This window comes from Elaeis guineensis, chromosome 7 (assembly GCF_000442705.2).
Source record: "Elaeis guineensis isolate ETL-2024a chromosome 7, EG11, whole genome shotgun sequence".
NCBI lineage: Eukaryota > Viridiplantae > Streptophyta > Magnoliopsida > Arecales > Arecaceae > Elaeis > Elaeis guineensis.
The window spans coordinates 85,912,278-85,935,452 of NC_025999.2; the positions used below are offsets into that span (position 1 = coordinate 85,912,278).

A 23,175-nucleotide genomic window follows, 5' to 3' on the forward strand; every position below is an offset into this window, starting at 1 on the left:
TTTTTTTCATGATATTTTTTTTACACCAATTTTTTCAGATATTTTTTTAAAAAGATAATTTGAAATGAAGATACTAATTTGAAATGATAATTTTTATTTTAATCAAAATTATTATTTTTATTTTTTTATAAATTTAAAAATAATATTTTTTTTCATTTTTTCTCTTTTTTTTTGAAAAAAAATTAAAATCGTCAAATCAAATGATATTTTTAAAATGCCATTTGAAATAACGTTTTTAAAAAACACCATTTATTTTGACAATTTTATTTTTATTTTTTCGTCATCTGCATGAAAAATTAAAAAAAAAAAAGAATAACATGACCATCATAAAACGTCATTCTGAACAATATTTTACTCTATTTACATCATTTTAATAAATAAGTTAAAAATTAAGTTATTTTTATAAATAATTTTTTTTTTTAATTAATTAGGTAAAGCACTCTATTTGACTGTCATAAACTTCGTTTGCAGTGCTCCCGGCAGGGAAAGAAGTGGATCCATTGATTGGCGAGTGAGGCGAAATCACTGAGTCTCCATCACTTGTTAGGTCATGGGATCGAGTCAGAATGATCTGTGGTTTGTCTTTTGTATAACTCCTTCCAGCTAAATCATGCATCTTAAAGCCAGATTGGATCTCGAGTTGACGTTGGGTCATCAAACCGGCAGAGGATCGACCTCAATCTTTTAAACCAACAACACAGAAGGTGGAAATTAAAACGTTCTTGGACGTCCACAACCTCTACAAGGCTGAGACCAAGGCCATCTTATTCCTTGCAAATTTATAAATTGGGCTAGGATTGCTCAAGCCATGTTTGGTCAATTAACTGATTCACGTGTCATCCATTGCCGAACAGGTAAGCCCTGCTGTATCACCAGCCTTTTTGCAAATAGACGGATGGTGTTTGATTTCCCGTACTGGAGAAAGGATCCAAACCGAGATGACAGGGCTTTAAATGAGAACCAACTCATAAAACCTAATTTCCACAAGAGCTCCCTTAATAAACCGTTTGTCCCTATGGGGTTCACAAAATGGCCATACTTGGTCATGCTGATAGCACGAAAACACTACTTATATGATGAATTCTGAAATTGTTTGCAAAATCTTTAGAGCTTCAAAAACAGAGATTTGTTGCTTTCCAAAGACGGCAAAAATAAAAGCAAGGAACAGCCTCAGTTTTGTGCAAGCACTGTCTTTAACGTAAATCTTTATGTGGAATTTCACTGATTCAGAGAAAAGCAAAAACACAAAACAATGGTGCCAAACAAGCCCTTCAAAATCCAAGTTGCAATGGTTAACATGGAGATGTATCAATACTAAAGCAGACAAATGATTTTGATCAGAAAGGACTGCTAACAAGATATTATGAGCTTTTCATATAAAGCAGGAAAAAGCAGTGTACCAATTCATTTTGTTGGAATGAAAGCTGAAAGTTCCTCATGACAAAACTATCATCAAATTTATGATCTGAGTTACCCTTGTAACACCAAATAGCAAATGTCTCCATATCGCTCAATGAAAGTTCTAAAGCATCGTCAGTTTAGTATTAATTTCCTTCATATTTTGGGTCAGCCATGACATAATGATAAGTAATTACCAAAATAAATATACATAAGCCAAGGAAATTGGCAAAGAATCCCAAGTCTTGATCGTCAATCATCTGCAAAATAGTACAAACAAAATAACAGCTAATCAGATAAAGATCGGCTGGAAGACATGCTATATACATAACATATGGCTTGCAGGTTTTCTGAAGAGATGCGAAAAGTAACAATACGTGCAGGTTAATTTTTGAAATATAGTGCAAATGGATGCAGCAATTCCAAACCAGTTCAAACTGGGTGAGCATAAATCAAATAATTGTGTTCCAAATGAAGCCTCCAAATCATATGGCTTCTTGGACAAAATATTTTTCTACTTTGCTAACTCTTTTCTAATAAATAACTTTCCAAGTTCAGAATTCTTTACATTATCTGAGATTAAAATCACAGACATTCTTGACACACAAAAAAAAAAAAAAAGAAGAAGAAGAAGAAGAAGAAAGAATGAATTCAGCACCCTGCCTTTTTTTTTTTTTTTTCCATTTTCTTCTGGTGTAATTCAGATTAGTGTCTGCTCTTCACATGTGACAGTTAGCCATTAGTTATATATAATAACCAATAAATGCAAAAGAAGAATGGCAACCACCAGCCGTCAAATATGTCCACGACTTTAGCAACTTAACAAGACTCCATAGACATTGATCCAACATATAAGGAATAAGTATGAAAACAAAGAAAATCTGGGTCCCACCATCCAGAAATGTATTGCAATATTTGGAGCTGAACTCCTCTGTCCACATGCTTCATCAGCTTATCTCCAACATGGACATCTCGTTCTCATCATAGTATAAATCTCATTATTCAAGGAGGTGAATGGTTGCAATTTACTCTCTATGCAGATATAAGATTGAAACTAGAGCCTTCTTTTCTTTGAGAAATGGTGGATTTTGCAAAAGCCTTGAGACTATACAACCAATCTTTGAACCTCATGAATTAACAAATCTGCAGATTAGTAGGAAAAGCATAACCTTTCTCAAGCCAGAGTCCTCCATGAATGGTACGCTCCCTTCAAAGCCCAATCAGCCAATTGAATTCCTTTCTTGAAATTGTAGTCAATGACAAATTCAAATACACTCGTAGCACTCTAGAGCATCACCTATGATGGCTCCATGCTACCAAATGCAGGGTCCCTTATCAGCCAGTCCACTACTCTTCCAAATAACTTAAATTCATATTTTTGTTAGGGAAAGAGAATCACAGGACCCATTATCCCAGAGAATTCGACTCAGAGTTCAGCAATGGCCTCATGGTTCCCCTTCAGTTACAAACTGTGAAAAACCACTCCAACTTTGACTATGTTGATACTAAAGCAAATTTAGTTACAGGGAAAAGTAAATCGACTCTAGGATCAAGGAAACTTTGACACAATTTCCCAAGCTTCTTCATCCGATGACTTCATGCATTTTATGCTATTGGTGTTTGAAGGACCTCTGAAGAGTAGAATGAAGAAAGTCACAAAACATAACTATCATTTACTTCAGACACAAACTTGTAAGGGTGCTTCAGTAAGACATCTAATTACATTTAAACTCCTACAATTTGGTGCTATTCTTAACTCCTAACTCATGATAGCTGATATTTCAATTTTGCAGAAAAGTTGTTAGTCCTAGACACTGGCTACTTCAAAGGAAATTCTTCATCTACCAATGTGCTGAATTTCTTCATCCAGTTACTGGTTCAAAAAACAGAAAACAGCAAGCTTGTTTTCCATGAGCCAAAAGCAATCAACCAATCTATGCATAAACACTGATGAAGCTAAAATGGTAGAGATAAAGACTCGACTAATCTTTTATCCCCAAAAGGCACACTGTGATTAAGACAACCTAGACTAGAAGATAAATCTCCTTACTAGTTGTTTTCCCTGTTTGATCGCTCTCCATCAAATTACAAGTTGACATGTATAACAGAGGAACTTGGAATATCTTACAAAAGTTTCCACATGAAAAATCAAGTTGAATTTTGAAACATCAACCTGCTGTTATGGCTTGATATCATCCTACCCCAGTGATCCATGTTTAGATCTGTTTAAAATCTTACTACATAGACACATGAATCACATCCGCTTGCAGCAAAGCAGGTCCTGGAGTCTCCATCTCATCTCTTGCTAACACTGAAAAACTCTATATATCAGAATTAGCACCTTTTGCATAAGCTTGGCCATCTCCCAGTATCCTTATAATAAATATTCATGGTGAACAAATATATATATTAAATATATATTTTTTGAAGCAAGATTAGCATAGATTACATTTATTAATGAATCAGTAGAATACTCTAAAATAATGGTTGCCAGATTTTATGTCTTTGATTCTTTTTCTAAATATCTTAGTATTAATTTTGCGGCCTTTCAAAATAACTTACAAAAGTGCATCATAAAAGATCTAGTTGTTTTTTAGAACATTGTCTTGCCATTCAGATGTGTTGTCTCCGTTTGCATATTCTCTTTCAATAACATTGTAAAAAAAGCTTATTGTGTGTTTCCTATACATGGATATGAGTTGTATTTTCCCATTGTTGAGCAGGCCTAGAAATCCATTTTGCCACTTGCCAGCACTTTCATGTACTCCAGTATTACCGCTTATTTTCTACCCCAGAAGTAGCATCTTCTCCATTAGGTTAGGTAAAAATCCTTTTTTCTATAGCCATTTTCTCCAAGAAAGACCCTCATTTATAAAGAAATCTAGGATAAAATATTGACATAATTTTTTTGTTTTTCCCATGTTCTAAAAGTTTTTTTTTTTTTTTTTGTTAGCTTTTGATGGCTTCATGGTTCCCATGCATCCACTATAGAGTAAAAGCGGTATCATGTCCCCAAATAACAATCTCTAACAACTGAATTAAGGAGACAATTTCAGAGATTATGGAACCAGGTAAAAGATTCTCCAAGAAATCAAGCAATTAACACCAAAGGGAGCAAATGACTACGTATACTCACCCACAATCTCCCTGTAGCAACAAAAGAGCCATGAATTATAAAAACTCTAACCTGCATTGTTGCACGTCACAATTCTTTCCTTGATCAACAAGCACAAAAGGATTGACTGTTCTAGAACAAAACCTATTGCAAAGTCATCAATGGCAAGCAAACTTTACCATCCTCAAGTGCCCATTACATTCATAACAGAATAGATTCTATTTTTGGTCCAGTTCGACCATCCTCATAGTAATGAGAGATCAACCTTCAAAAGAATTAACTGAAGTTTCTACAATATCCATTAATTTCAACTATCTTAAAACATCTTAACACCTCATCTTTTCTAAGCTTGTCAAATTCCAACTATGATAGGCAGTTTTGAAAACCTCAGAGAATGCATCTCCTGATTCTCTTCACACCACAGATTGCATCAAAACTTCAAGAGATAGATGCCAAGTTGATATACAACCTTCGTGACACCATTAAGGGTCCTCCAGCAAGATGATGACTTGGTCAATCCTGCCTCTGCAATATCTCACAAAGAAGATGAGTTAAAACTCCTAATTTATTTTGAATCTGCTTAAGCAATATCATTAAGAACACATTACTCGTATCTATTGATCTACAATCTCCTCTTCAATTTCTAGGCCCTACACCAACTCACTGAATGATTTATCTTCCTTTCAACGGAACAGCCATTGATACTACCAACATAGAAAAACCAACACTTTGCTTATTTCTAAATATGTACTTCATAATAATTTTATGATGCATATATGTGATTAGAGTAGCCATAACTTCTATCAATATCTTCAGGTATATTTGGAAGCTTTTAATAAACTAAATACACATTCACACCCATGAAGTTATATCCACAAGTCAATTTATAGGTTGTAACATCATATACAAGTTTAGCCAATCACTAAAAATATTATAACCGTCCTGGATGAAGACAAACACTGATTTTCTAACATCCGTTAGTACTCTTACTCGGAAGAAAGACATTTAATCGAGGAAAATAAGAAAACAAATGCAGGGCATCATGTCCTTCTTTTACTCAAGAATAATTCCATAGGCTAATTTACTGTAATATTTCATATTTACCACAAAGAAACTAGTAGGATCAAGATAAATCTAAGTCATACCTTAATAGCTTATTTTACATCTTGAAGTCATTATGGAAGACTCTAGGAAAAGCTAGAGACATCTCAACTCTTAACAGATTATAGTACATACATCAAAGCATCAGTATTCACTTTAGATGGAGATGGAAAAGGAAGGGATCTAGAATCAAATTTAGCTCATTTCCAAAATCCTTTTATTAATTACCAACCACATAAAGGTCTAGCAAACCTAGAAGCTCCTCTTTTTCCCGACATGTAATGCCAAGTAACCCTTCAAACAACATTCTAGATCACTAATTACCAAACCTACATTAATGGAGCAATTAGTCCACCCATTCAAAAATCAAAAGGTAAGATAAGGTTGCTTCACGCATGTTTGTTCTCATAAAACTACCAAGGAGAATGTGCCTGGGCACCTCAAACTAAATGAGTAAATAATGTATTTGCTACCAATTGAGTCACTTGCATGAATCAAAATTATTGAGAAAGATCTCATTCATAATTCATTGAGTAAACAAAAAATTCTTTAGAAATTATGTTTACGAGCATGAGACATAATCAAGATTCTAAATAGTTATGGTCCGCTTGTAACTAGAACACTGCATAATACATATGTAGATGAATAGGTAGTTAATAAAAATTAGCAACAAGGTTCACCAGAATAGATTAAAAAAATAAGTGAATACTCAGAAAAAGAAAAAGAAAAATTAAGCACATACTTTTCAAATCATTTCAAAGCATTTTAAGTATTGAGCTATACCATGTATTTTAAGTCCCAAACCATACTGGATATTTTAAGGACTAAATTGTACCGGCGTACTATATGACCTAGTAGTATGCCAATAACAATATAGACACTTGGTACACCCCCATGCTGACTCGTCATAAAATGTTGGATCAACCATAGTTGTGTACCATGTGTCGATAAAAGGGGTATATATCATACTGTATCAGTAAGATAATGAATCTCCACAAATGCATATACTCCTATCTTTCCTCTCAAAGTTTGTCAAATTCACTCACCAAAAATCCATTGTAGTGCAAAATCTCCTCATGCACTATAAACTGATTAAAAATTTTGTTAGGATGCTTCAAGCTTGTACCTAATGTATGTAGCAATGATATCCCCAATTAATAGACACCCTCCAAACAGTTGTTTACTATTAGAACGACAATATCAGACATTATTTTTCTAATCACCTATTGAATAGATTTTTCTAGAAATAAAATGATGGCTATTGTAACAGTTGTTAGTACCTATAAACTTATAACAAGAGATAACAGATAATAACTAAAAAATAATAGTTTTATTTGCTCAAAGCTCGACTCGTTGTAACCATTATTTATTGAGAACGTTTCTATAACAATAGTGATTCTATTAAAGACAACATGCTCCATTGTCTGAAATTTATTCTTCCATTGAAAAATCTTTCAGGGAAGTTCAAATGCCCTAATAAGTTACAATATATAGATGGAATTGACATTCTCATTCCACATAAATGAAAAAATACGACACAACCATTTGAACTGCTATGCCATGTAAAATCAAATACCCTTAAATTCTGTGTCTTTATAACACTTTCATCCAACTTTACAATCTACATTATCATATGCTAACTCAAAATTTAGTTTCTTCATATATCTCTTTCAACCAGAAATGCTTATGGAGTTCGAGCTAGATCAATACAATACTTCAATAAAATGCATGAAAATATTCCTTGTTATATGGTTACATGAAAGAAAACAAAGAAACAAAATATGGATACATGTTTTTTTCTTTTTTTTGATAACTTAGACATGGATCGATGCTAGATTGAGTGGGAAGCTAGATGTTAGATTTTTTAAGGATGGATTCGGATCTAACACAGAGTGCACCAAAACAGCAGCAAATATAAAATCTTTTCCAAAAAGCCTAAAAAAAAGGGCACATATCAAGAAGATCGAATAATTGAGCATAAATGAGATCAAAAAGCTACGACAGAACCCCAGATTTTCTATTAAAAAAAGCGCAAAAATCAAACAACCACAGAAGTTAACGATCAATTCGAAAATTCTAAGCGATCATACGAAAAAACGTAGAGAGACTCTGATTGCTCACCTTTGCTCCCCTAGATCAGAACCTCCCAGAAGACTCACATACGCCTCGCCTTGCCGCACTCTATAACAAAAGGAAAAGACCTAGACCCCAGATAGCTAAAGGGGTATTTGGTGTTGCGCACGTGCATGATGCACTAAAGAAGATAAATTGGGTGTGAAACCAGGGATGTAATTTAACCAAGCTTATCAAGCTTGGGTCCAATCGAGCCTAGTTTGAAATAAATCAACAATATCAAGCTTGATTTCTTTACGACTCTATCGAACTCAATTTAAATTTAATTTTAAACTAAGTCAAAAAAAATGAGTCTAATTGATTAGTTGAATAATTCTATGTTTTGAATCAAGCTCAATTTAAATTGAATAAAACTCAAATTATAACGTGCTAAAATGACTCCAGTCCAATCTAAAATTAAACTAATAAAAAAAATAATAAATTTAATTTCATAATACATTATTTGCATAATGTAAACATAGTATAAATAAATTTAAGCTTTTATTATGTTCGGCCTGATCGATTGAAATTAATTTAGAGTTTGTTTTTGGTGATTTAAGCTTGATTTATATTTGAACTTCTAAACTTGATTTGAGCTTTTGCAAGCTTCTCATTCATTTCTTTTAATCTTCTTCAAAGCTTTTATGCATCATCATCATCAACAGTAGTAGTAGTAGCAGCAGTCATGGTCATCGTCATCATCCTCTTCTTTCTCCTCAATTTTTATATATCATCATCATCATTATTAATTATCCCAGCTCAATCTAAATAGTGAAGTGTGACCGACCAGCCACCACTACTAGGCTCGGTTTGGCTAATGCTGGTTCCATGGAAGGCTCTATGCAAATGCATCATACAGAAGGGAATATGCCAATTCTACCCTTTATTCCAATAATTTTTAGATCTGGATGTGTGGATTCCTTTAGATAGTGTTTGGTTAGATAATTCCAGGTGGTATAAGGACTTATTCCATCTTATTCCCCCAAACAGGTGAAAAAATGGTGGTGGGCCATCCTGATTTAGCAATTCCCATCAACCCTCCTTAATTCTAGAATACCAATTCCATGGTGGACCATAGAATTGCTAATTCTAGGTTATGTTATTCCCAACCCCCTCAGGGGTATTCAGCATCATTAGCCAAAAAGTAAATAGAGGGCGGCGAAACCCTATCTACCCCCTCTTTTTACCTGTCTTCACGCCGCGGCCGCCTCTCACACCCTCTCACCTTCTCGATGGCTTGAAATCCTCTGCATACCTCCTTCCCTCCATCCCCTCTGCCGCTCCAATGTCCTTTGTTCGATTTAGATTCATGGCTGCTGATTGCCACTGCACTCGCCTCGCACCTTCTCGATCTCTCTACAAGTAGGTCTCCTTCTTCCTCATGCGCATGGTTGTCATCTTTCCTGTTGGCTCCTGCAATGTGCATTGCTACGTCCTTTGCTGCCTCTGTCCTCTCTTCATATTCACGTCGTGGCCGCCGCTCACACCCTCTTGCCTTCTCGATGGCTTGAAATCCTCTGCAGACCTTCTCTCAATCCCCTCCGCCACTCCAATGTCCTTCGTTCGATTTGGTTTTCAAGACCGTCGATCGTCGCTGCACTCGCCTCACACCCTCTTGATCTCTCTGCAAGTAGATCTCCTTCTCATGCGCACGGTTGTCATCCCTCCCGTTGGCTCCCATAGTGACTAAAGTAATTTTAATTTGCTCCCTTTTGATTGTGCAACTATATCGTTATAATCAATATTATGGGAATTTCGTTGCCTTGTGGTGTCATCTGTGAATGCTGCCTTAAGTCTGTGAATGATATCTGTGAATGTTGCCTTATGTCTATGGATTATCCTGTTTATTTCGTGTAATGCTGCCTCTGAATGCTTTCTATGAATGCTGCCTATGAATGCTTCCTATGAATGCTGCCTATGAATGCTTTGTGCTTCATGTAATCCATGCGTCAAAACTATTCAATATGGTTATGATTATTACCATAATTTTGTGTCGCAGCCTATGCTTTGTGTTTACTTTTCTATTGTGTTAGTGTCTATTATAAGGACTTGCTGCCTTGTTGATACTATGATTAGGTGTCCATTTTTTGAGCCCATTAGCTTCTCCGATGAGGGCTAATGTGATATTTTCCTTTTAAATAGATTTTTTGGAATGTTGCTAATTTTGTGGCATTTTCCTTTTAAATAAAACTATTATTTTTCAGTTATTATCTATTACCCTCTGTTATAAGTTTATGGGTACTAACAACTGTTACAATAGTCATTGTTTTATTTCTAGAAAAATCTATTCAATAGGTGATTAGGAAAATAATGCCCGATACTGTCATTCTAATAGTAAACAACTGTTTGGAGGGTGTCTATTAATTGGGGATATCACTGCTGTGTATATTAGGCACAAGCTTTGAAGCATCCTAACAAAATTTTTAATCAGTTTATAGTGTATAAGGAGATTCTGCACTATAATGAATTTTTGGTGAGTGAATTAGACAAACTTTAAGAGAAAAAATAGGAGTATATACATTCGTGGAGATCCATTATCTTATCGATACAGTATGATATATATCCCTTTTACCGACACATGGTACACAACTATTGTTGACCCAACATTTTATGATGAGTCAGTATGAGGGTGTACTAAGTGTCTCTATTGTTATTGGCATACTACCGGGTCATATAGTACGCCGGTACAGTTTAGTCCTTAAAATGCCCAGTATGATTTGGTACTGAAAATACATGGTACAACTCAATGTTTAAAATGCTTTGAAATGATTTGAAAAGTATGTGCTTAATTTTTTCTTTTTCTGAATGTTCACTTATTTTTTTAATCTGTTCTGGTGAACTTTGTTGCTAATCCTTATTAACTACCTATTCACCTGCATATGTGTTATACAATCTCCCAGCCACAAGTGGACTAGAACTATTTAGAACCTTGACTATGTCTTATGCTCGTAAACATAATTTCTAAAAGATTGTTCACTTAGTGAATTATGAATGAAATCTTTCTCAACAATTTTGATTCATGCAAGTGACTCAATTGATAGCAAATACATTATTTACTCATTTAGTTGTACATTATGCAAATAATATATTATGAAATTAAATTTATTATTTTTTTGATTAGTTTAATTTTAGATTGGACTGGAGTTATTTTAGCACGTTATAATTTGAGTTTTATTCAAATTTGAATTAAGCTTGATTCAAAACATAGAATTATTCAACTAATCAATTAGACTCATTTTTTTTTAACTTGATTTTAAATTAAATTTAAATTGAGTTCGATAGAGTCGTAAAGAAATCAAGCTTGATATTGTTGATTTATTTAAAACTAGGCTCGATTAGACCCAAACTCGATAAGCTCGGTTAAATTACATCCCTGGTTCCACACCCAATTTATCTCCTTTACGTGCATCACGCACGTGCGCAATACCAAGTACCTCCTTTAGCTATCTGGGGTCTACGTCTTTCTCTTTTTGTTACAGAGTGCGGCAAGACGAGACGTACGTGAGTATTCTGGGAGGTTCTGATCGAGGCGAGGCAAAGATGAGCAACCAAAGTCTCTCTACATTTCTTCGCATGATCGCTTAGAATTCTCGAATTGATCGTTAACTTCCGTGGTTGTTTGATTTTTGCATTTTTTTTAATAGAAAATCTAAGGTTCTGTCGTGGCTTTTTGATCTCATTTATGCTCAATTATTCGATCTCCTTGATATGTGCCCTTTTTTTAGGCTTTTTGGAAAAGATTTTTATATTTGTTGCTATTTTGGTGCACTTTGTGTTAGATCCGAATCCATCCTTAAAAAATCTAACATCTAGCTTCCCATTCGATCTAGCATCGACCCATGTCTAAATTATCAAAAAAAGAAAAAAAAAACATGTACCCATATTTTGTTTCTTTGTTTTCTTTCATGTAACCATATAACAAGGAATATTTTCATACATTTTATTGAAATATTGTATTGATTTGGCTCGAACTCCATAAGCATTTATGGTTGAAAGAGATATATGAAGAAACAAAATTTTGAGTTAGCATATGATAATGTGGATTGTAAAGTTGGATGAAAGTGTTATAAAGACACAGAATTTTAGGGTATTTGATTTTATATGGCATAGCAGTTCAAATGGTTGTGTCGTATTTTTTCGTTTATGTGGAATGAGAATGTCAATTCCCATCTATATATTGTAATCTTATTAGGGCATTTGAACTTCCTTGAAAGATTTTTCAACGGAAGAATAAATTTCAGACAATGGAGCATGTCGTCTTTAATAGAATCACTATTGTTATAGAAACGCTCCCAATAAATAATGGTTACAACGAGTCAAGCTTTGAGCAAATAAAACTATTATTTTTCAATTATCATCTGTTATCTCCTATTATAAGTTTATGGGTACTAACAACTGTTACAATAGCCATCATTTTATTTCTAAAAAAATTTATTCAATAGGTGATTAGGAAAATAATATCCGATATTGTCATTCTAATAGTAAACAACTGTTTGGAGGGTGTCTATTAATTGGGGATATCATTGCTGCGTACATTAGGCACAAGCTTTGAAGCATCCTAACAAAATTTTTAATCAGTTTATAGTGCATGAGGAGATTCTGCACTACAATGAATTTTTGGTGAGTGAATTTGACAAACTTTGAGAGGAAAGATAGGAGTATATGCATTTGTGGAGATCCATTATCTTATCGATACAGTATGATATATATCCCTTTTACCGACACATGGTACACAACTATGGTTGACCCAACATTTTATGATGAGTCAGCATGGGGGTATACCAAGTGTCTATATTGTTATTGGCATACTACTAGGTCATATAGTACGTCGGTACAGTTTAGTCCTTAAAATACCCAGTATGGTTTGGGACTTAAAATACATGGTATAGCTAAATACTTAAAATGCTTTGAAATGATTTGAAAAGTATGTGCTTAATTTTTCTTTTTCTTTTTCTAAGTGTTCACTTATTTTTTTAATCTATTCTGGTGAACCTTGTTGCTAATCTTTATTGACTACCTATTCACCAACATATATGTTATGCAGTGTCCTAGCCACAAACGGACCATAACTATTTAAAACCTTGATTATGTCTCATGCTCGTAAACATAATTTCTCAAAGATTTTTTGTTCACTCAGTGAATTATGAATGAGATCTTTCTTAATAATTTTGGTTCATGCAAGTGACTCAATTGGTAGCAAATACATTATTTACTCATTTAGTTTGAGGTACCCAGGCACATTCTCCTTGGTAGTTTTATGAGAACAAACATGCATGAAGCAACCTTACTTACCTTTTTGATTTTTGAATGGGTGGACTAATTGCTCTATTAATGTAGTTTTGATAATTAGTGATCTAGAATGTTGTTTGAAGGGTTACTTGGCATTACATGTCGGAAAAAAGAGGAGCTTCTAGGTTTGCTAGACCTTTATGTGGTTGGTAATTAATAAAAGGATTTTGAAAATGAGCTAAATTTGATTGTAGATCCCTTTCTTTTCTATCTCCATCTAAAGTGAATTCACTTGAATGCTTTGATGTATGTACTATAATCTGTTAAGAGTTGAGATGTCTCTAGCTTTTCTTAGAGTCTTCTATAATGACTTCAAGATGTAAAATAAGCTATTAAGATATGACCTTGGATTTGTCTTGATCCTACTAGATTTTTTGTGATAAATATGGAATATTACAGTAAACTAGCCTATGGAATTATTCTTGAGTAAAAGGAGGACCTAATGCTGCATTTGTCTTCTTATTTCCCTCCAATTAAATGCATTTCTTCAGAGTAAGAGTACTAACGGATGTTAGAAAATCAGTGTTTGTCATCATCCAGGACGGTTATAATATTTCCTAGTGATTGGCTAAACTTGTATATTATGTTGCAACCTATAAATTAACTTATAGATATAACTTCATAGGTGTGAATGTGAATTTAGTTTATTAGATGCTTCCAAATGTACCTAAAGATATTGATAGAAGTTATAGCTGCTCTAATCACATATGTGCATCATAAAGTTATTATGAAGTATATATTTAGAAACAAGCAATGTGTTGGTTTTTCTATGTTGGTAGTATCAATGGCTGTTCCGTTGGAAGGTAAACCATTCAGTGAGTTGGTGTAGGGCCTAGAAATTGAAGAGGAGATTGTAGATCAATGGATACAAGTAATATGTTTTTTTCGATATTGCTTAAATAGATTCAAAATAAATTAGGAGCTTTAAGTCATCTTCTTTAGTGAGATATTGCAGAGGCAGGATTGACTAAGTTATCATCTTACTGGAGGACCCTTAATGGTGTCATGAAGGTTGTATATCAATAGAGAGTAATGACAATCTTCTTCTCCAATATATCGATTTGACTTCGCCTCAACATCTTCGGGCATAAGTCCCAAAAAAAAAATTCCGAGATCAAGTAACGCATCACACACATTATTCGACAAGAATCCACGCAAGCCAACTAGGAGCACATGTTGTAGAAGCACGTGACAATCGTGACTTTTCATCCTGATGATCTTCCCATCTTTCGGTCTAATGCACCGTTTTAAGCTTGAGGCGTATCCATCGAAAAACCTCACCGATCTCAAATATGCGAAAAATTGATTTCTCTCGCTTCGGTTTAGTACATAACATGCCAATGGCTTGACAAGTCTAGCTCCCGTCGAATCAATGTAATTTCTTTCTAATCTGCATATCCTCCAAGTCAAGACAAGTCTTCACAATATCCTCTGTTCTTCCTTCGATATTGAAGATGGTGTAGAAATGTTGTCAAATATATTCTTTTCAATATGCATGATGTCAAAATTGTGTCGAAAGAGAAGCGTTTTTCAATATCAAAGATCGAACAACTTGCTCATTTTTCTCTAATTTTCGATAGTAGTTCATATGCCTGATTGGTAAATTATACGGAAACATCATAATGGGCCACATACTGTATGTAGTGCTAAGATTACTATACGGATTAAACCCATCTGTTGCCAACCCTAGCATGACATTTTGTAAATCAGCCGCAAACCATGGATGTATATTTCCATGCATCTCCATCCGATGGATGTCTCATGACATCATCGTCGATTTGTTTTCCTCCTTATACCATCGCATATCAGAAGCAGTGTGTCTGGACATGAACAATCGACGTAGTCATGGCGTAATAAGAAAATACCGTAAAACCTTGTATGGTATGTTCTTTTTCTTTTTACCTTTACTATGACTTTCATTCCATCTACTTGAATGACAAATCGAACATGCTTGTAGATCTTTTTTGTTCTTCCAAAAATAGAATGCAATCATTCGGACATGCATGTATCTTTTTGCAGTGTAGGCGCCCAAGTCATCGACTCTCAACCCGAATTTCTTCAACAGTTTTTTGGCTTCGTTATAACTTGATAGAAGTAACTCTCCCTCAGGCAGCAAGTCCCTCAGAAATGTGAGCAACCAATTGAACGAGTTATTTGACCACTTACCAAGTATCTTTATATGTAATAACTTTATTACAGCGAACAGCAGAGAGTACTTATAACCAGGATAAACATCACTCTGTGCATCTCTTATAAACGCTCAAATTTGTTGTTCACAGGCATGTTACTGTCATCCTCAGCCTCTTATCTTAAGACGGGATGCTGATGTTCTAATCATACTTCCGCATTTGCTTCAAATAACTTCGGATGGAGATCTTCCAGATTTTTCTATCTTCTGCACCAAGTGTTTGCCTTTCACGATTGGGTGATCCACTTACGAACATAGTATTTGTGGGCCTTCTGGATGTCATGCTCAAGCTAGCTGGCAAATCTTCACCTTGACAAGCCCATCTCTTATAAATCACATCTATGCCATGTTCATATAAATAATTCTGAATATTTGGTAGAATACACCAAAATAGATTCCTGCATCGATGATATGGACAACGAGCTTTTTCATCTTCTCTAGTGTGATTGGATGTCATGTTTATAAAAGATCTCACACCCACAATATACTCAGAACAGAACTTATCACACAATGACATCCAACTACAATCCATGCCTACATGTTTACGATACAAATTATACAGTCAATCTTATGTAATGATAGTTGACTAACACCTTATATCCCCTACCTATAGGGTGGTGGTCCTATTCCGTTCAGAAATGCGAGAATGTAACATTGCCATATATGTCTTTTATGTCAAAAAAATTTCAGCAGCATTTCGACACAGTTCTCCAGATACACAAGCATTGGAATCGTTGTATGTGCCCAAAGAACATAACCGAAAATGCCGACAAAACTCTCCGATGTAGAAGCATATGATATGCAATGTAAAATTCACCCACGTGCCGGAACTGTTCACAAGGACAATTCGAGAATAGAGTGCATAACACCAATATTTTTTTTTCATTAAAGAACGAACATTGGTTCAAGCATGCTATCCTCGAACGGAAATTCTAAGGTTCATGCATTTGTTATGTGCATTGTTAAACTAAATAATATTGTTAAAGTAGTATTGTCAAACTAAATAATATTGTTCTGCTATGCTTGCTTTGATTTGCTAGCCTTCTCTTTTTACCAACTATCTGTCAATAACCACATAGAACAAATTGCTATTTTAAGGAAATCTGCTATTAAAACCGAATGTTATGTACATGAGGTAGTAGAATGAAACAGATACAATCAAATTTCCAGCCACTGTCCATGCATTGGAGAACAATTGGAAGGAAAACAGAGAAGACTTTAGATCAGTTTCAGACATTAAGTTTGACATTTTTGAGAAAACATGAAATAAGAATGAAGGTGGGCAATGTCTATAAGCAAATTATGAATCAAAGCTGAGATCAAAGGGGGTGAAAGAATTATCCCAACATGATCATATTCCCAGATTGGCAGTACTTAGTATTTGATCATAAAGCCCTGTCATTCAACTCCAAATTTATTTCAAAGAGGGTCAAGGACAAACAAAGGGCAAGGGGAAACAACAAACTAGATCCACAAACAGAATCACTAGTTTTTGAGCTGCTTGATCTTACGATAGATGTAAGATCAAGCCAAGCAGTTGAGGACGTCCACCAACATCGGGAACGCGTCCAGCGATCGGCTCACCGCCCGGGCGCGGCGACGAGGTTGGAGATCACCGAGAGCACCCGCTCGCTCACCTCCATGTCGCCAACTGCCGCTAGGAGGCAGGGGACGATGTCGGCGTCGATGTAGGGTGTTGGCGGCGGCATTGGAAAGGTTGAAAAGCGCCCGGAATGCGTCATGCCTCCTTGAGGAGGCTCCGCCGCGGTGGTGCTAGGGTTCTTGAAAACCCTCGAACAGCGAGAGCCTCAAAGGCGGTCAGTCCCCGATGTTCCCAGCCGTGGTAATGGAAAAAAAAGAGAAAGGGGAAAAACATCGCTGGATTTGATGATGGAGGACAGAGAAAAAAACTTTACCTTGACGGTGGCGCGGAGGACGACGGTGGACGGTGGCGCGGCTCGGCGAATGAGAGAGAGAGTCGAAAAGAGAGGGCGGCTCGGTGGGATGAAAAACTTTGGGATAAATGGTGCCCTAAATCGCTGTTGTTTTTGCGGTGAAATTGTTTTCGTCGCAAAAATATTTTTTATCTCTTAAATTTTATCCAATTATATCAAATTTTATCCAATTATTTTTTATTAAATTCAATAATACGTAGCTCTACCTTGTTGGAGATGCTTAATTTCATATAAGATATGGTTAGAATCTATGGTCAAACCCCATCCAATCGAGGACGGATTAGACCACCAAGGTGGGAATTGGATCAGGTCCAGACAAAACATTGGTTAGGCGGCTAGAAGGGATTATAATGGATGGATTTATCAAAAAAATATTATTTAATTGTTCGCTACAAAATGTTGTTTGAAAGAATTTTAGTGATTTTTTTTAAGAAAAATTTCCGAAAGAATTTTTTTTTTTTCAGAAACTCTTTAAAAGATAATTAATTTTGAAAAAAAAAATCAGACAACTAGACAACTTCATTAATTAGTCTCGTATATATATTCAAATTTTGTACAAACTGACACATCCAAGGTCCAACATATAATTCACTGGGTCTCGAGCGTGCCAACCTAGACGTATTCTACAAATATATATCCACGTGAGATGAAGCCGTCTTTACATTATTTAACATAAAATAGCATTTGGCATGGTAGAATAGCAAGTCATATTATAATAATCTACTCTTTATTTAGATTCATTTCTCAGTTCCCATCATTAATCTAGCCGCTTTTACCATAGATCCATGAGCTCCATCTCTATATAAGCTGAAGCACCCAGCAACAAAAGGCCATGCGTTACCTTTAAAAGAAAAAGGAAAGGCGAAGGCGGAGATGGAGCCCAAAATGGCTAAAAGGATTTTCACAGAGACCATCAAAAAGCTTCATGGTGGGAGAATTATCTTCTATGAAGAGGAGGAGAAGGGAGCAGTTCGTGTGACGATTATAGTAGCAAGCAAGAACTTGGAGGCTTGATGGATCACCATAGTCTTCCTCCTTTAATTTATGAGATTAACTCCAATATGGAATATTTTTATCCAGATCCATATAGCTTAATTTCCAAGTTCTAGGTTAGGTTCTCATCTATGTGAAAAGTGGAGAGGGGGATCTGGTGGTAGCGACTCTAAATTGTATCCTCCCACTGTAAGATGACGACGGTGATGGTGGTGCAAAGTGACGACGAGAATGGAGAGAGAGGAAGATTCAAAATTTTGTCCTAAATATAAAAATAATGATGAAATTTTTAGCGATCAAATTTTTAGCGATAAAATTTCATCACAAAAGAGGTTCATTCAGTGATGCAACATACTTTCGTGGCAGAAACAAAAACACTGGCGACGAATTTTTTATTTTCATCGTTGAATTTTCTCCAAAATTTAAAACATAGCAACAAAATTTTTAGCTATAAAAAATATTCATCGCAAAAGATAAATCTTTGGTGATGAAAGTATTTTTCATTGCTAAAACCAAACCTCTAGCGATGAAATTTTTTTCGTCGTTGAATTTTGTTCTAAATCCAAAAAAATAGTGATGAAATTTTTAGCGATAAAAACTTCATCGCAAAAGATGAATCTTTAGGGACGAAAAATTTTTCAATGTGAAAACCAAAGCTCTGGTGATGATTTTTTTTTTTTGTCATCGAAATTTATCCTAAATCCAAAATACAATGATCAACATTTTAGTGATGAAAAATTTGTTGCTAAAGATAACTCTTTAGCAACGAAATTATTTTTCATTGCAAAAACTAAAACTCCAGCGATGAAATTTTTTTTTCATCGTGAAATATATTTTTCATCGCAAAATACTATATATTTGCGATGAAATTTATGTTCGTCGCTAAAATTTCATCGCAAAAGATTAAATTTTTTTGTAGTGAAAGATTATGCAAATTTTTTTTTAAGAAGTGTGGAGGGCAGTGAGAGAATCTAACCATTCACCAATTTTATTCAGTACAGAAAGTTGAAGAATTTACGTAAAGAGATTACATGCTGGTAGTTCCTAGCTCATTATTAAAGGTAGAAATAATAAAAACTTCATAGTAAGAAAAAGACCCAAAATAAGATATATAGGAGACTTGGTTGATTCTGTCTATTAAACAAAAAAATCAAAATAATCCAAGAAGAGAAGATTTAGAGAGTAGTATCCGTTCCAAAGATTGCAGAGCTTCATCATTGTCTCATCTCAACAGTTGTATTTAGAGAGGATAATAAGTTAAGTTGTACAAGCAAAGTTTAATAGAACCTAATAAAAAAAGATCTATCCAAATCGCAAAAAAGTCAGACCTACAGCAAGCTCCCTCAACCAACGTAACCTGTTGCTGAGAAAGAGGCAAGGATGTACAATAGAAAACAAACAAGAAAAAACTTGCAATAAAAAAATTTGATTTATGTATAATTATAAATAATTTTATTTTTTATGAAAGATTTCATAAAAAATCTTCGGATAAGTAAGGTCCATAAGCTACTTCCTCATAATTTCGAGAATTTGAACATCAAAAAAATTCGCTTGGCGATGATAAATTATTTTTGAATTATATTGATAATTTCTCAACTTCACTTTCTTTTGAATTCACATCCAACTTTTGTTTGAAAAACTGTTCTTTATTGGCAGAACAAAGAAAAATTGATTCCATTCCGTTCTGTTGTTCATGGCTTTTGGTTTGTGACCAGTAGATCACATTAAATTTCTAGCAGCCAAGACACCACTTTGTTTTCCTGGAACTTACTGGATTTTATTACTTTCATGTAACTGTAAACAGAGATCCCAATTCTTGATCCAAGACTTGAGAATCCCAGATTCACCAATAGTCTGCTTACGGGCTGCATCTAATATTATAAGTTTTAAACCCACTACTTAAGTTTTTTCTCAAATCTTCTCTTACAACTGATGTCCATCTTATAATGACCACAGTTTCCAAGCTCACACTGCTTGCATTGATCCTATTTGAAATTCTGCATTCAGTAAAATTTGTAATGCTACTGTCACGTTCCAAACTTAGCACTTGGATTGGATACATGATGGTCACACATTCTTTAGGTGATATTTGGTACATCATCAGACAATCTGCATTGTCAGTAATATAGATTATTAGTAATGTGGATTACTATGTTTGATACATGCAGATAATATTATAGTAAAATTATTGAAAATTTTGATTGACGTATTTGGTATGACAATGAGATTACTGGTAATGTAACATCAAATTTTTAAAATACTCTTAAATCAAATTATTAGTTTAGTATTTTAGTAGAACCAGCGATCCAAATCCTCAGCCAAATCAATCTATATAACATATATTAAAAAATTAATTTTTTTAATATATTAATATTAAAAATAATTAAAGTATTTATTTAATTTTTAAATTTTTAAATTTTTTTTATTATTTTTTCATACTTATTATTTTTATTATTTTTGAAAATTATTATTATTTAATACTTATTATTATTATTATTATTATTATTATTTTTCTTCTCCTTCTCTTGCACGCCACACTCCGACCCCCCTCCCCTACCCCCGGCGGCCTCCGGCTACTCCGCGCACTCCCAGTGGCACCCGCCCATCGCACCCCCAACACCACCCTCCGATCGTCTGGTGAACTTGCATCCCACACTCTCCTTGGCCGCCTCCATCACTATCCTCACCGTCCTCACCTATTCACTCTTTGAGCCCTCGACGAACCTGCACCCCATGCCCCCACGGCAGCCTCCATCGCCGCCCTCACCCATCCACACCACCATCCTCACCCACCCCACCGGTCTCCCACATCTATGTCAGAGTTTGCTATAACCTCGCCAGTGAGATGATGGAGCTGCTGGCTACTGCCACCGCCACCTCCTCCTTCCTCATCGTGTTCTTCGACGGGGAGTGGGATGTCGACATCGACACCGTCACGATCCACCCTACCTTTGACAGAGAGCGGGAGGTCAACATCGATAGGGATCGCTCCTCATCAGATCTTCTTCTCCCTCGTCCGCCGCAAGAAGGCTAGCGCCTCGTCGAAGGTCCGCCGCAAGGTCTCCATCGACAAGTCCTCCCAATTTCACCATCATCGAACGCATGGAACTCCACTGCAAGGAGGGCGACGCGCCAGAGTAGTCGGTGGTGTGCGAGGAGTGTGAGAGAGCGAAGGAGGAGGGACGGCCGTCGCAGGATAATTACATCCAGAAACTTTATTATAAGATTACTAAAGTAGTGGTAATCTGGATAGCCACTTCTCTCCTTGGTAATCCAAATTATCTCATAGGAGGTAATCTAGATTGCCAAGATAATTTGGATTATCAATCAAAAAAGCATACCCAAATATGATAATCTAGATAACCATATTAAATTCCCAGCAATCTGAATAGATTGCCGGCTGTTGGGCATAAAATACCCTCGGCCGAAGTTCTTGGCAGGGTCGACCCTCGCGGAGGCTCCGTCCACAACTTCTGCCGCAAGGAAGACTTCGTCCGGACTCCTACGGGAGCCGGACTCCGCCGACAACTTCAACCGCAAGTAGACTCCGTCCAGACTCCTACGGGAGCCGGGCTCCGTCCTCAAACATCAACTGCTGGTAAGCCCTGTCCGGACTCCTACGGGAGCCGGACTTCGCCTTTGACTTTAATTGTAGGAAGACTCCGCCCGGACTCCTACGGGAGCCGGGCTTCGTCCTCAACTCCAACGGCTGCAGACAGACTTGTCCGGGACTCCTACGGGAGCCGGACTCCGCCGACAACTTCAACCGCAAGTAGACTCCGCCCGGACTCCTACGGGACCGGGCTCCGTCCTCAACATCAACTGCTGGTAAGCCCTGTCCGGACTCCTACGGGAGCCGGACTTCGCCTTTGACTTTAATTGCAGGAAGACTCCGCCCGGACTCCTACGGGAGTCGGGCTTCGTCCTCAACTCCAACGGCTGCAGACAGACTTCGTCCGGACTCCTACGGGAGCCGGACTCCACCGACAACTTCAACCGCAAGTAGACTCTGCCCGGACTCCTACGGGAGCCGGGCTCCATCCTCGACATCAACTGCTGGTAAGCCCTGTCCGGACTCCTACGGGAGGACTTCGCCTTTGACTTTAATTGCAGGAAGACTCCGCCCGGACTCCTACGGGAGCCAGACTTCTCCTCGACTCCAACGGCTGCAGACAGACTTCGTTCGGACTCCTACGGGAGTCGAACTCCGCCGACAACTTCAACCGCAAGTAGACTCCGCCCGGACTCCTACGGGAGCCGGGCTCCGTCCTCAACATCAACTGCTGGTAAGCCCTGTCCGGACTCCTACGGGAGCCCTTGACTTTGTTTTGCAGGAAGACTCCACCCGGACTCCTACGGGAGTCGGGCTTCGTCCTCGACTCCAACGGCTGCAGACAGACTTCGTCTGGACTCCTACGGGAGTCGGACTCCGCCGACAACTTCAACCGCAAGTAGACTCTGCCCGGACTCCTACGGGAGCCCGAGCCGGGCTCCATCCTCGACTCCAACGCTGCGTCCGGAAGAAGAGCCGGACTCCGCCCATGACCCCAACTGCAAGTAGACTTCGTCCGGACTCCTACAGGAGCCGGACTCCGTCCACGACCCCAACTGCAAGTAGACTTCGTCCGGACTCCTATGGAAGCCAGACTCCGTCTTCTCCGACTGCGGGAAGACCTCGCCCAAACTCCTACGGGTACCGGACCTCGCTACGACTCTAACCGAACTTTGGCCGATCAGTCTGGACCCCTTGGCAGGCCATAGTAACGGACAACACTGCTCCACTCCCTGCGGCGGAACCCTACGCAGCTCCATTACTCCCTGACAGGCCGTAATTAACGGCACGATTCTGCTCCACTTTTTGTGGCGGATCCTGTGTGATTCCACCATTCCCTGACGAGTCACGACAGCGGACGCCGCTCCACTCCCCGTAACTGATTCCACGTAGCGAGCCACGGCAATAGCCACGATCCCACTCTACTACCCTCCGCAATAAATTTCTCCTGACTCTGGGCGCCCACTACCAG

The 23,175-nt window shown here is 37.0% G+C and overlaps 1 protein-coding gene across 2 annotated transcripts; it reads right to left on the reverse strand.

Moving 5' to 3' along the window:
• Positions 1 to 1,331: 1,331 nt before the first annotated feature.
• Positions 1,332 to 17,265, reverse strand: LOC109506062 (dolichyl-diphosphooligosaccharide--protein glycosyltransferase subunit 4A). 2 transcript variants are annotated; one of them, XM_073261359.1, is made up of 3 exons: positions 17,120 to 17,228; positions 4,983 to 5,038; positions 1,332 to 1,658 (listed from the first exon to the last, which is right to left on the reverse strand). In XM_073261359.1, the coding sequence occupies exon 3, from the start codon at positions 1,656 to 1,658 to the stop codon at positions 1,545 to 1,547; it is 114 nt and encodes a 37-aa protein (XP_073117460.1). In that variant the 5' UTR covers positions 4,983 to 5,038; positions 17,120 to 17,228; the 3' UTR covers positions 1,332 to 1,544. The 2 variants fall into 2 exon arrangements, with proteins under 2 accessions (XP_073117460.1, XP_073117461.1); XM_073261360.1 differs by lacking the exon at positions 4,983 to 5,038 and having other exon boundaries at positions 17,120 to 17,265.
• Positions 17,266 to 23,175: the final 5,910 nt, after the last annotated feature.